The 12,966-nt window shown below is 35.4% G+C and overlaps 1 protein-coding gene across 1 annotated transcript; it reads right to left on the reverse strand.

Moving 5' to 3' along the window:
• Positions 1–1,882: 1,882 nt before the first annotated feature.
• Positions 1,883–11,231, reverse strand: LOC104526813 (ras-specific guanine nucleotide-releasing factor RalGPS1-like; the record flags this gene model as incomplete). The annotated part of the gene is made up of 6 exons (XM_010170371.1): positions 11,175–11,231; positions 9,389–9,496; positions 6,924–6,974; positions 4,389–4,472; positions 3,545–3,634; positions 1,883–1,975 (listed from the first exon to the last, which is right to left on the reverse strand). Coding segments are annotated over exons 1-6 (483 nt in total), but the record flags the coding sequence as incomplete, so codon positions are not given.
• Positions 11,232–12,966: the final 1,735 nt, after the last annotated feature.

A 12,966-nucleotide genomic window follows, 5' to 3' on the forward strand; every position in this document is an offset into this window, starting at 1 on the left:
CCCTGGCTCCAAGGCATAACCCCCCCAGCCCCGGCTGAGCTAATGAGCGATAGAGAAACGCCTCTGCGAATCCATATTTGTGAGGGGAAGAACTGTCTTAAAAATAAGAAAGAATAAATCCTCTTGAATTTGAAAGCAGAAATAGCAACGGAAAATGCTCTAAATAAATACAAACTGTGCCATTTTAAAATAGTGCATTATTAAAAACAGGACAAAACTTTTTGGAAAAAAGTAACAGGAAAGTAAATCACTGTGTGGTACTTAAAGCTCTGTTTTTTATTACTGGACTTACTACAGGAAATCAGAAAAATATTTTAGCAATCTTTAGCAATGCAAAAGATCCTGAAGTGACAGAAGATTGAAAAGTAAATGCAAAATACACAACTGTAGCTATAAAAGCACACTCCCTATTTCATCTGGTTTTAGAAACACTAGCAATATTTCTAAGATTATTTTAAAAGCCAACTGAGTCAGAATGAGTGGAGAATTATGGCACTGTACACTGGCTTCTTGCTGCTGTACTTTCTGACAACAGACAGCTGTTCCATAGCTCATTTCTTAATACAACTCTTCCTCTGTAAAATTCCAGCTCTTGTACTACAGAGCTCATAAGCCTAACTGTTTGGTTTCTAGAGAACTGAGAGTCTGCCCATTTTTATATTGCAATGGCAGTGCACGAGTTAACTGCTTCATTCAGTTTTGCTCAGAACAGGATGGACTTGACAGGAGTCATCAATAAAACAGTATTGCAAATGGGAGACCTGATGCCCTTTGCAGCTCTGGAACAGTGTGCACCACATCATAGTTAAATAACAGCTGTTAATAAAAAGTAACATTAAAGGTACAAGAGTGAAAAGATTTTAGAATAATTTTGCTGTTTCCTTTCTAATCAGCACCGAGAATGCCTTGAGGCCCTAACTCTGCCCTGTATTGTATTTTTGAACTACTGTGCTTACAAGGAGCCTTACACCTCTTCAGGTGTAAGTCCTGCAATGAATTATGCACACACACAGTTTCACACATGAGCAATTTTCCCTATTTAAGTTCCAACTTCATCAAGCTGCTCGAACAGGAAGCACTTACCTTTCTATCAGACTACAGCCCAATTCCGAGCAATCAAACAATAAAAAGGTTACAGGCATTTTAAAGTCATTATTATGCCTTAGGTAAAACTTAGGTAAAAGAGTTAAGTATAGACATCTTCATTTATCAGTTCTGAACAGTTAACATGATCCACGTTGGAGCAGAATACTAAATTAATGAGAATTACCTAATCCTTTGTATATTTAACTCTTAAATACAGCAGGACATTATAATTATGTATTCAACTTAAAAGAAACAGCAAAACTTACAGTAAATTTAAATGAGAAATTCTGTCCTTAAGAGATCAAATTTCTGAAGACAGAATTATCAATGCTTTTAAGTTCTAAAATAGATGAAAACAGAAATGCACTGTACAATAACCACAAAATTAATGCTTCTATATTTGTAATAAGGTTTTTTTTCTTCTTTTCCTTTTAGGCAGTGTATTAATAATACAAAGAATGATTTGGATAATGGCATACTGATACACATACTATACAAGGGTCTCCTAAGATTACTTATCAACTAAAGTCCTCTTGAGCATATAATCAGTGGCTTCTAGAACAGACAGGAAGCCAGGAAACTCTTACAGGAGAAAAGATTGTCTAAAAATATGCAGCCATTTAAACTCTGCTTTCTCAAAACATGTAACAGATCGCTACTTCTGTTATGATGGTCTCACAAAAACAAGAATATAAAGAATCTTCTTCCAGAGCATGCAATCTGAGAATTCACAAAAGTTCAAAAAACCTGAGAATTCAAACAAGACAGAAAAGACAATGGTCAAGGAATAACTTACAGCCCAGGTCTTGTTCAGTCTAAAGATAGGCGCGCTTTGCAGTGCTGACACCACGGACATGAGAGAGTGAAGGTTATTCAGTTCTAGAAGCTTCTGAAAAAAGGGAATAATAACTTTTAGCACACTGAGGAGGGAAACAGGATTAATTAATCTCAAAGTTGTATTAATAAAATACAATTTTTTTTTCATTAATAGAATACAAAGTTTTCATCAATGACTGCAGGCAACAACATTATCCAATGCTGTCGATGTGCAAAATTCTTGAGACCACTTTATAAATTGCAAATTTTACAAATACATCCCTCAAAACAATAGGCATTTCAGCTGGGAGAATACAAACTGTATTGCATTTGATATTTTCTAAGGCTGTTCCTTCAGGAACAGAAAATGTTAAAAAAATATCTGATGCATTATTCTTGAAAAGGAGTATAATTTTGGAAATTAAGAATTTAATGAAGCCAAAAACATCAACCAAAGACCCTGATGACTCTTTCAGAATTAATATAACTTTTGTTTTTTGGTCATCTGTTTTACCAGACAAATTTTCCTCACACTTCAACTTTAAATTCACTCTGTTGACAATTACTGAAAACACATTGATCTCAAAAGAGATAATACTTTGGCATAAAATTGCTGTTTCCTGCAACGTAGTTCCAGAAAGTCAGAAAAATTAGAACTTCTGTCATGTAGCTTCTTCGTAAATCTTAAAAAGAGGCTGGATTCCTCCTCGAGTTATGAATTTACTCAGTGCTCAGGAGCATTTGAGGAAGATCTTATTAAGGGAAAAGAAGGAAAGTGGCAGGGAGGGGCAGTGTTTTCCTTTTTGCAGAGGGGAAAAAAAAAACCAACTCAACAAAACCTCTTCTTTCTAAAAGCAACTTAGCACCTCCAAGTTCCATTTGTGCCAGGAACTTATTCAAGATACATTCTCTTCTGCACAAGCACAAAACTGCTAAGTAAACCGATTGGAAATATTCACAATAAAAAAAAATATTTTGTATTACATGGAAAATATTATTCTAATTACCCAAACACACAGACAATTTCACATGTACAAGATCAGCACTCAGGCCCTCAGTCTAAGTGCTGTCTTCTTGATAACATTAGTAAGTGTCACACAGGGTCATATAAACCAGAATGACAACAGGTCATGAAGCAGAAAAATATTTTTTAAAATAAATATATTTTTTAAGAAGTTAAGAGTTACTTGTAAAATGCAGTGCTCAAACTCATAAAATAACTGAGCTTTGACACTGGTACTTTATACCAGCAACTACATGTTACAAGTAGGAATACAAGTCTCACAACAGCCCAGACTTTCAGAAGCAAGAGACTTATTTTCATAGAAGATAAATTTGAATGGGGGAAGACAAAATCAGAACAGCTTACAACCACATTTAGTGTTGGCAACACGTAGCTGGCCATCAACAAGACAAACCACTTTTAAACTTAGGCAAAGGTACAAGACAAATCACACTGAACTGGGTAGTTGTATTTAGCCAAGTAAAAGCAAGAGATGTCATACCTTTATCTTACTCATGTGGTACAACATAGATATGCTAAAAATTACTCTGTAATCCAACAATGGTTCATAGAAGTAGTGCAGAAACAAACAAAAAGGAAATAAGATTTTGAATGACAGTACAAGAAATTTGCACTTACTTTAGCTATTTTCACAAAATGGCTCAATATTTCTGCCCTTATTTTTAAGGTCTGTGCTGTTAATATTTCTCGTACAACCCAAAAACTGACCTATAAAGTAAACACATAACTGAATTTATTTACAAAGAAAAAAGGACTCTATTAGATAAAGTATTTGTAAACTTTCATGATGCTCCAGGGAAAAAACAGAGTAAAGAAAGAAAAAGCAGTCCTGATCCCATGAATTCTCATCTGTATAGCTACAACTACCCAAAAGCATTGCCACTGGATATAAGGAGTAGGTAGAGAAGCAAGGCAACACTAAGATAATTAAATGAGCAGATGAAACACCGACAAAGAAGAACTGCTAATGTTATATCATAATACATCAGCAAAAATTATTAGGAACTAATAATTAGGAACCAATGGCCCAGAGGAACAACACAAAAATGTGGATAAATCAACTGAAAACAGGAATTGCCATTTTAAAACCTTAAACTTAATTTAGAAAAATATTACAGTATCCCTGAATTGCCTGGATTGGAAAAGACCTTTAAGATCATCAAGTCTAATCATTAACCCAACACTGACAAGTCCTCAACTAACCCATGTCACTCAGCACTATGTCTACACGACTCTTCAATCCCTCCAGGGATGAGGACTCCACCACTGCCCTGGGCAACCCCTTCCAGTGTCCGAGAACGCTTTCAGGAAAGAAATTCTTCCTCAGATCCAATCTCAACTGCCCTTGGTGCAACTTGAGGCCATTCTTCAATTTCAATTCATAGGAACAGTTCTATTTAACTTTATAAGTGAAAACAACTGTCAAAAAGTGCCTGTTCATCACAGTAACTAAATCATTTACCTGGTTAAACCTTCTAGTAAAGGCAACAATATTTGGAGCGAGGATGTGTTTTTCTTTCTTATTCCATCCACAGCTGGCTAGTTCCTAGGAAACAAATTTTTTAAATGCTTTAAAAAACAGTAATGTTTAAAAAACATTTAAAAGTGTAAAAACTGAAACATGACACAAGCAACTATCACATAACTGCTGAAGCCAATCCAAGGCACCAATCTGATGACAACTAGTCTAACCACACACTTCAGTGTTTTCCTGCTGTAGTTAAAGAGTACAAGATTCCGCCGTGCAACTAGAGGTGGCAACCCAGCTATTATTGCGGAATGTCATCCTCATTATTACAGTTAATAAAACTTCCATGAATACCCCACAGTTTAGCATATTCAACTTCTGATTTTTTTTTTTTTAATAAATTAAAACGTGAGATCTAAAGCATCTGAAAAAACACAATTTTGGAACTGCAATATCATTGTTTACAGTAGTTGGAAAGTAATTTTAAAAATCCTGAAATCTCTGTACGTGATACTCTGACTGAGAGATTCTGTTACTGGAAAAAGGCTGGACAGTAACTGTCTTAAGTCTGAAGGTCTTCTGGTCAGAAGGTTGGGATTAGAACTCTTTATTTTGGTTTCTGATTTTTTTTTTGGCTGTTTTTTAAGTCATAAGAGTTTAGCCAGACTTGACTGAAGTGTGGCATGTACTTAAAAATATAAATTAGTACTTTGGCACTAATAAAGCAAAAAGTTGCCAGTAGGCTGCATAGTTCAGTCACAGTATATGAAACAAATTTTTGAATGCTCTTTCATTATGGTAACTACTTCCAAGTCAACCCAGTTCATAATAAGAAGAAAAAAATCACAAATTTGTAGTATACTAGTAACCACAACTAATCAATTTCAATGTATAACAAAATCCCAGTGCTCTATGACAAAAAATAATCTTTCACCTAAACTGCAAAATAAATAGTAGAAATTCCTGCGGGAAATAAAAAGTAAACAGAACAGTTAAAAGCAGATTAATGACTTTCTCATTAAATAAACTGTATTAAATTATGCATCAAAAGAAATTATAACTACAAATTTGATTTAGACAGGGCAAGAGAGTCCACTTTCCAATAGTTATTTCAGGTAGTTCCAAATATATATTTAGACAGTCTGGCTCTTTTTTAACTACAGATTCAAGTTACCACCTATCTATACAGTCTTTATATTCAGATCTGACAAGTGGTCAGTTCTGACATATGTACTAGAAATGAGTTCTCCATAACACCAGTTCTAAATCACTCTTCTGTTTTTAGAACCACAAATTTCAGTTTCAATCAAAATGTTGTTCAACTTTCCAAATGTACACTATTAACCTTAGACGCCTTCACATGAAAAGGCAGAGTCAGCCAAAGAGAATTCTGCCTCTGAATAGCACATTGTACATTCAGGTAAATGGAACATGCCCTCGAGATGTAAGCACCAGCAAAAGCATTTCCAGTTCCAAACACACTTTGTATCCCATTCTTCCAGCATTTAAATCTTCTGAAGATAAAAATGCCAATTCACATCTGTCAAGACACAGATTCTCCACATGGTCGGTGCAGGTCTGGTCTTAAGAGTCTGGAAATTATATGTTTATGTGGAAAAATCTCAGTCACTCGGTGTACTAAGGAGAGCAAAATATACATTTATCAGAAAAGTGGAACAGGTCAGTAACCAAGGATATTAAGCAGTTGCCAGAGGACAAGTGAGCAACAATGGAAAATCCTGTGCATGGTAAAATCATTTGACTAGGTTTAAAAATTTGAATGAATAGGAAGGCTGATAAGAGTAAGTGATCCAACATGCCCCTGCTGAATTTTTTTTATACTACTAAAATGTACTGTGTTCTAGCACTACACTTCATCTCTCTGGATGAAACGATGCAGGCAATTTCCTGAATGCACACAGTCACAAGAAACTTTCCAGTCACGTGTGCAAAAAAACCCCTGAAATTTCTGAGGATTGCTATTTCCAAGACTTTGGGGAAAAAACAAAACAAGACAAAACAAACTAGATAAAGGTACATAGAAATCTAGATTGTAAACAGTTATTTCTGCTGGAGAACAAGGAATTGTTAAGCAGATGTCCTCTTACTGAACTCTTGCAAAGTAACACCCATATATGTTTTTTAGTAACAGCTCGATCAAAAAGCAGAAAAAAGCCTCAGCAAGTGCTAGGTTTAAAGGATGCTTGTGTGTTTCAGGTAAGACTTGACAACCAGAACTCTAAAATCTTGTCTTTCCATCCATGCATAAGCTCACGTTAAAGACTAAAGCCTCAAGAAAAAACAATGTAACGCACTTCCTCCAAACACAAAATTCAACAACAGATTAACTCAACACAAAGCAGGACAGGAAGACTCCAGAAAAGCATAGTCATCTCTCTTGGCAAGAGAAGAATATTAGTGCAGTGCAAGAAGTTGAGCATTTCTGAACAAAAAAGCATTATTTAAATGGTTACATTTCTTGAGGCACTGAATTCCAAAGATGTAAACAGAGAGTTTAAGAAAACCTACCTCAGGCTGTATAGCTTTAAATACTGGCATGTCCATCAATGTAATCTGGCTCTGCAATAAAGATAAAATCTTTAATAATGTAATAAAAACAACTAACAATCATGTATTTACATCTGCCCTTTAGTAACTACAAACCACTCAGTCACATTTTCTCTGTAGACTAGAACTGACCAGCCCTGAATTCGGCCTCCCCTGTCCAGGCTGACACACCACAAGCAGAAGCTCCACAAGCCTGAATTATATTATCTTACATTTACCAGCTGCTACTAAGTGCAGGTTTTCAGTGCCTGCAGCAGTCTAAGAGGAAAAGCCCGTGTTTGAGCATTTTACTCTTTGGGCCCTTTACTGACATAACAGAAATCTCAGGAAGAATTACTTGCCTTTCACACAGAGAGCAGCATATATTTTACATTCACTGGGTTGAAAGGCACTAAAGCATTAGGGTGAGTTAATTAGTTATGATTGGAATATGCTTTTAAAGTGTCATGCACAGATTTTAAGTTGCTGATGAGTGTGTCCTGGTAAGACACTGTAGCACTGTTTCAAAGCCAATGATTTTGGGAAAAAAAGCATTTATACAACGTTTTTAGCACCCGAGTGGTAAAATAATTCAATTGCTTCAGTGATCAAATGACATTATATATTTGGAAATTATTCCCTTCTCTAAATATTTATATTCAATACAGCAATCTCGGCTTCTATAGATCTCTGCCCTGATGTCTAGTAACCGAACTGTACTAACTACAGCAACCCCAGACCTGTGGCTTTTTTTCATTCTCCCCAGCTGAACTGTTTCAAGTTATTTGAAATAGATTACTACAGTCTTGAGTAACAAGCAACAGTATGTACAATTTATGAGTTACTGCTATTTACTGAAAAAAGAAATTACCTGCTTCTCTGGATGGAACAGAAGCAGTTAACATTATTTGAACTCTTAATTTAAAAAAAACCCCAAAAAACAAAAAAGAGGATTAGGGTAAACCAATTAAAAGCTTTTAATGTGGCACAAGGAAAACAGCTACTCTGGCTAAGAAAGCCTTGGTGTTAAAAGTTTGTGTGACCATCAAACAAACCAACCCCAAACAAACAGCCCTGCCACTAAGGTTTACATACGACCTTTTCAAGTCTCACTGCCAGTCCTACAGACACACATTTCAATTTTTGGTTTCTATGTGGGCTGGTGGAGTTTTTGTTTGTTTTGTTCATGGCTATGGGTGGAACTGGAGAGAGAAAAGCAACTTAGAGAAGTTTGGACTTCAGAATTAAAAGATAAGTTACAATGATGTAAGGGTGTGTGTGCATTTTTAAAGTGTGTCATTAAATCAGGACCTTCATCAACATGCTTCTGTCTCAAACCGACAGCCGTAGGAATTATGAACATAATAGAAAACCGATGAGTTGTAAGTTACAAGCGACCTTAGATTGATCTTTTTATAAATACAGTTCTGAGATCACCACAAATTCATTTTTGCTGGTATAGACTACACACTACATTCAGTGCTGCCTTTGGACTTAATATTCAGTCTCTTCAGGTTAAATCAGACATCTCTATTCCAATGCAATTTTACAGGCCTACCTAAATTGTGGCTCTGTTCATTTCTGAAGGTACTCCTTGGCCATCATCTGAACTTGGATGAATATCACTGAAAGCATCAGGCCACTTTTTAAGTGAGCTGATGCAGATTTGCCAACCAAGTATTTTTGTATTTTTGCCTAACAGCAGCTCTCATCTGTGTACTCTGTATTAGTATTAAAAGAGACTCATCAGGATTTTGTTTCAAAGGTATAATGTAGACATATCTCCAGGACTTTTTTTGTGAAGAGCTATTAAATGACCTTATATCAAAGGAGGAAAACATCATTTTGATGCCCAGAAAATTAATGAAAACATTGAACTAGGATCAATAGCTTTCATCCCCACTCCTTCCTGCTCCCCAGCAACTTAACATATAAATTAAGAACAAGGGGCCAAGCAGAAGAACTGTATTGGACTTTTAACCAAAACTGCAGTTCTGCTTTCAGTTTAGTACTGAAAACTTGTTATTAAGGAATGCAAATTGTTTCCTCTCTACAAACCTCATTACTGCTTTTAAGAAACTGATTTTTCGGAGAAACCAGTGCTTCAGCAAAAAAGATGAATATTGATGGTTTCAGAAAAAAAAAAAAAAAAAAAAAAAAGCAAAATCCAATTGGGGATAACTAACATCCTTAAGCCTATACTAGGCTGTTGTAAATCACTAGAAAAAATTAAAATAGCTTCACACACTGAAACAAATATGTTGTGTCAGGTCAGTACTGAATGATTAAATCCCAAGACATGTTCATTTTGCTAAAATTTACATAATCAGAAATTTGCTTGCAAGAACATTGGAAGTTCATTTAAAATATTTTAAAAGTTTTATGTATTTTTTAATATGTCTGAATATTCTAGATGCTTAAGTGCAAAAAATAACATTTCTACTTACAGCAAATTCCTCAGGAGTTACTTTTAACACATCAAATACAACTGCATCGTAGCTTTTATTGGCATAATCTGAACTTCGCCCTTCCAGAGAATCTGAGCTGCTACTACCCTACAAAGAAAAAATAGTAGGCTTATCGGCATAATGATTAATTTCATGTCAAATTCAGAAAATACGTTTAAAAATATTAAGAAATTAAAAAAAAAAACATATGAACTTCAAAAAGCTTCAGAAACTGAATTATAAAATTTAATTTAGCATGGTTCACAAATGTTTCCAACTAACTTTCTTCTACAAAAACTACAGTGACATACAATTCTAGCTCTATGAAATTTCCAGCTTTAAAAAGCCATTTTTAAAATTATAGACTAGATAAAAGAGCTGTCACACAAAAGAAAACGTGTTGCGATTTTGAAGACTCATATCAAATGGAAATTTTTAAATTAAATATGCATAGTAAAGACTGGGTAGACCCAAATCATGCTGTTCTATCCGTAACATTATAAAAAAGGAAAAACTGACACATCCTGAAATTTAACCCAGTAGTAGCTCCAGGGTAGTTTAGCATAGTCCTGCGTCTTGCCTTAAAAATTGGTGCCTTGCCTTCCTTTTGAAGTTTCTGTCCTTGGGCTCAGATGCAGGCACTTGTGGCTCATTTTCCTTTCTTTAGGAATAATATGACTTAATAATAGCATTATTTTTCTATTTCTTATCTTAAAACTACATATGGAATAAAAATATATGCATGTAAAAACTTAAGCCCTTAGCTCACTGAAGTTATTTGCTTGCTATAAGAACACTGTTGTCAAAACAAGATGTTTTCACACCTTAACTAACTGTGGTATGTAATTCTCACTTAAAACTGACGTGGCAGCAAAAACAAAGGTCTTAAATGAGATACTGAATTTTCCACCCCCTCAAAAAAATCTGGGGAACTACTGATTAGGAAGCCTGACATTTCTACTGGGCAAACCCAAGAAGAGAATAAATGGGAATTAGCAGAAACACAGATAGGTATGCTGCATCAGGAAATTGCCAAGTTAGTATTTAGAAAGAGAAGCACTGTCCCAGTATCTACAGACAGGTGGGTAAAGGAACATAAGTCTTGTTGGACTTCCAAAAGATTTTTGACGTGGTTCCTCACTCCAAACACGTTATGAAATCCATGTATCCCCAGCACAGAGACTGTTGATAAACAATCAGTTACAAGGCAGTAGTTATAAGCACTGAGAATATGTGAACCAGCAGAGAATTATGCATGGATAAGTGATGATTATTATATATTCAACAACCTGGAAAAGACAGTGAACAATGAGGTGACAATTTGCTGATGACTATGGATCTTCATTTTATTTATTCAATCTGGTCAAGGAAAACACAAAACCTGGCAACGAAAACTGAAAAGAGACTTCACGAGATTTGGAAAGTCTGGAAGAGAAAATGTATTACACAATATGAATATGCTCCTTTATAAATACATTGTGCACACAAACTTGGAATACATACGCAGATTCTTAAAAGGGATATCAATAAACTAATAAAAATAATTAGGATAACAAAGAACTATTTAAAACTAATCTAAATGAGTAATCTGCAGCAGCAACAATAAAAATAGGTTGTGAACACTCAGAAACCTGGAGTGTTCTAAAATTGCTCTGTTGTCAAATACAATATTGTTTGAAAGAAAAAGGATGACATGACTGGTAACAGGAAGGGCTTTTGTGAAAGTTCAAACAAGCCAAAATTTCCAATTTTGATACAGGAGGTAATGAAAAACAAGGAACTGTACCTCTGGAGTGGCGGAGGTGACCATCACATTGGCCATGAAGTCATTCCTTTTATACATGCTCTCCCCAAGATGCAGGAAGTTTCAGCTCATCCAGCACTGGTGAGACAACATGATGAAAACAGAATTCCTGCAAAGCAAATGTATTAGTGCAAATAAATAAATAAATATTAAAACAATACAAGATATTTCACTGTCCTTTTTCAGAGAAAATAACTTCAGAAACAAGATGATCTTAGGAGCTAGATTCTCTTTACGATTCTCTTTTCTCTTTCAGGTACCAGCTATGAAAGAGTATAACTGAGTATCACTAAAGCCATGACAAGTTCTTATCCCTACTTGCAACCAACTCAGGAAACATAGGGGATGTGGGGGAGAAGTGTATTATTTGTCATTTACGTTGAATTATATTTTATATGAAGTCCATGCTAGGCTGCACTCATCCAGAAACTGCAGGCTAACCTAACATATTTTAAATAAGAAATCCAAGCTATTAACTGACTGAAAAAATAGTGCTTCCTCACTTCCTCACTTTTCCCTGCTCATCACTTTAATTAAGTCTCATAACTGGTAATTTAAGTTCCACTGTATCTTTCCAATGCGCAAATCCTATTTGCAGCTGCTTAGGCCTCCACTAGCAGACAGATGCAGCTCCCAATTGGCTTAGAACTTCACACGTGTAATACACCTTAATCTTCCTCTAGAAACCAAAAGACTGGATTGCAAAAAATGTGAGTATGTGACACCATGAAGAAGCTGCCACTACCCACTTGGACCAAATAATCCATTCCAGAAATACAGTGTTTAATGAAAACTAAAACCACCAACCCCCCCAAAAAACCCAACAAAAACCCCCAAACCACCAAATAAAAACCAAAAACCCATATTGCAGTTCTGAATTAACAAAGCCATTGATGACAACAGTAATACTCCTATCTAAAAGAACCGTCAGTGTTGAAATAAAGCACAAATAACTATGAGACAGCATATTCCTGAGTATCTCTGATCACACAAACAGGAAAATGCTGGACAAGCAAGCAGCCAAGAATAAAAATAACCTCTTATTTTGCTTCCTTGAGAAAGATGTGGTCTTCACCCCACCTGTCAAGGCTTTACATGACAAACAACAACTCTTGCCCACAACTTCATGGGCATGCGTGAAACAAATCGGTATCTGTTTCAAATAATGCCAGAATCTCCTCAGCAAAACCAGTCAAGAATCAATTTCCTTAATCTTGTGTCCTGATATCAAATGATAACTCATTTTGAGCACTGACACTGCAAAGTATTTCTTGGTCTGGAGTTGCCCCTGTTAACAGTCCTTAGAGATACTGAAGTGGAAAGCAATTTTCGTTATGTAATTTCTTTAAAACGTGGCATTTACATCAAGGCCACAAAAATACTATCGTCTCCTCCTTCTCCGCCTCTCTGACTAGGCTTTCCAGTGTGTGGGGGCTCAAAAATGCTCTGTAAGGGGAAAGAAAAATCCCATATGTGATCTTGTATCCTGTCCAAGCTCAGTTTTACTCCAAGTTTTAACGTTCACTAAACCAAAAAGAGACAAAAGTGCTTTAATGTCTGAAACCAAAAGCACTAACATACTTCTGCTTTTCAACATTCAGTACACAGAAAATTACAAGGTTAGATACCTTAATTCTAAAACGGAACAAAATAGATTTTTTTTTTTTTTCCCCAAAACTGTTTCAAATATAAACACAAGCATTAAAAATGCACTTTTTTTTTCCTTTGTGTATAGGTTTCTCCAAGATTCACATCTCATATGAAAAAAATACTT

This window comes from Antrostomus carolinensis, unplaced genomic scaffold, assembly GCF_000700745.2.
Source record: "Antrostomus carolinensis isolate BGI_N321 unplaced genomic scaffold, ASM70074v2 scaffold21696, whole genome shotgun sequence".
In the NCBI taxonomy this organism is placed as follows: Eukaryota; Metazoa; Chordata; class Aves; order Caprimulgiformes; family Caprimulgidae; genus Antrostomus; species Antrostomus carolinensis.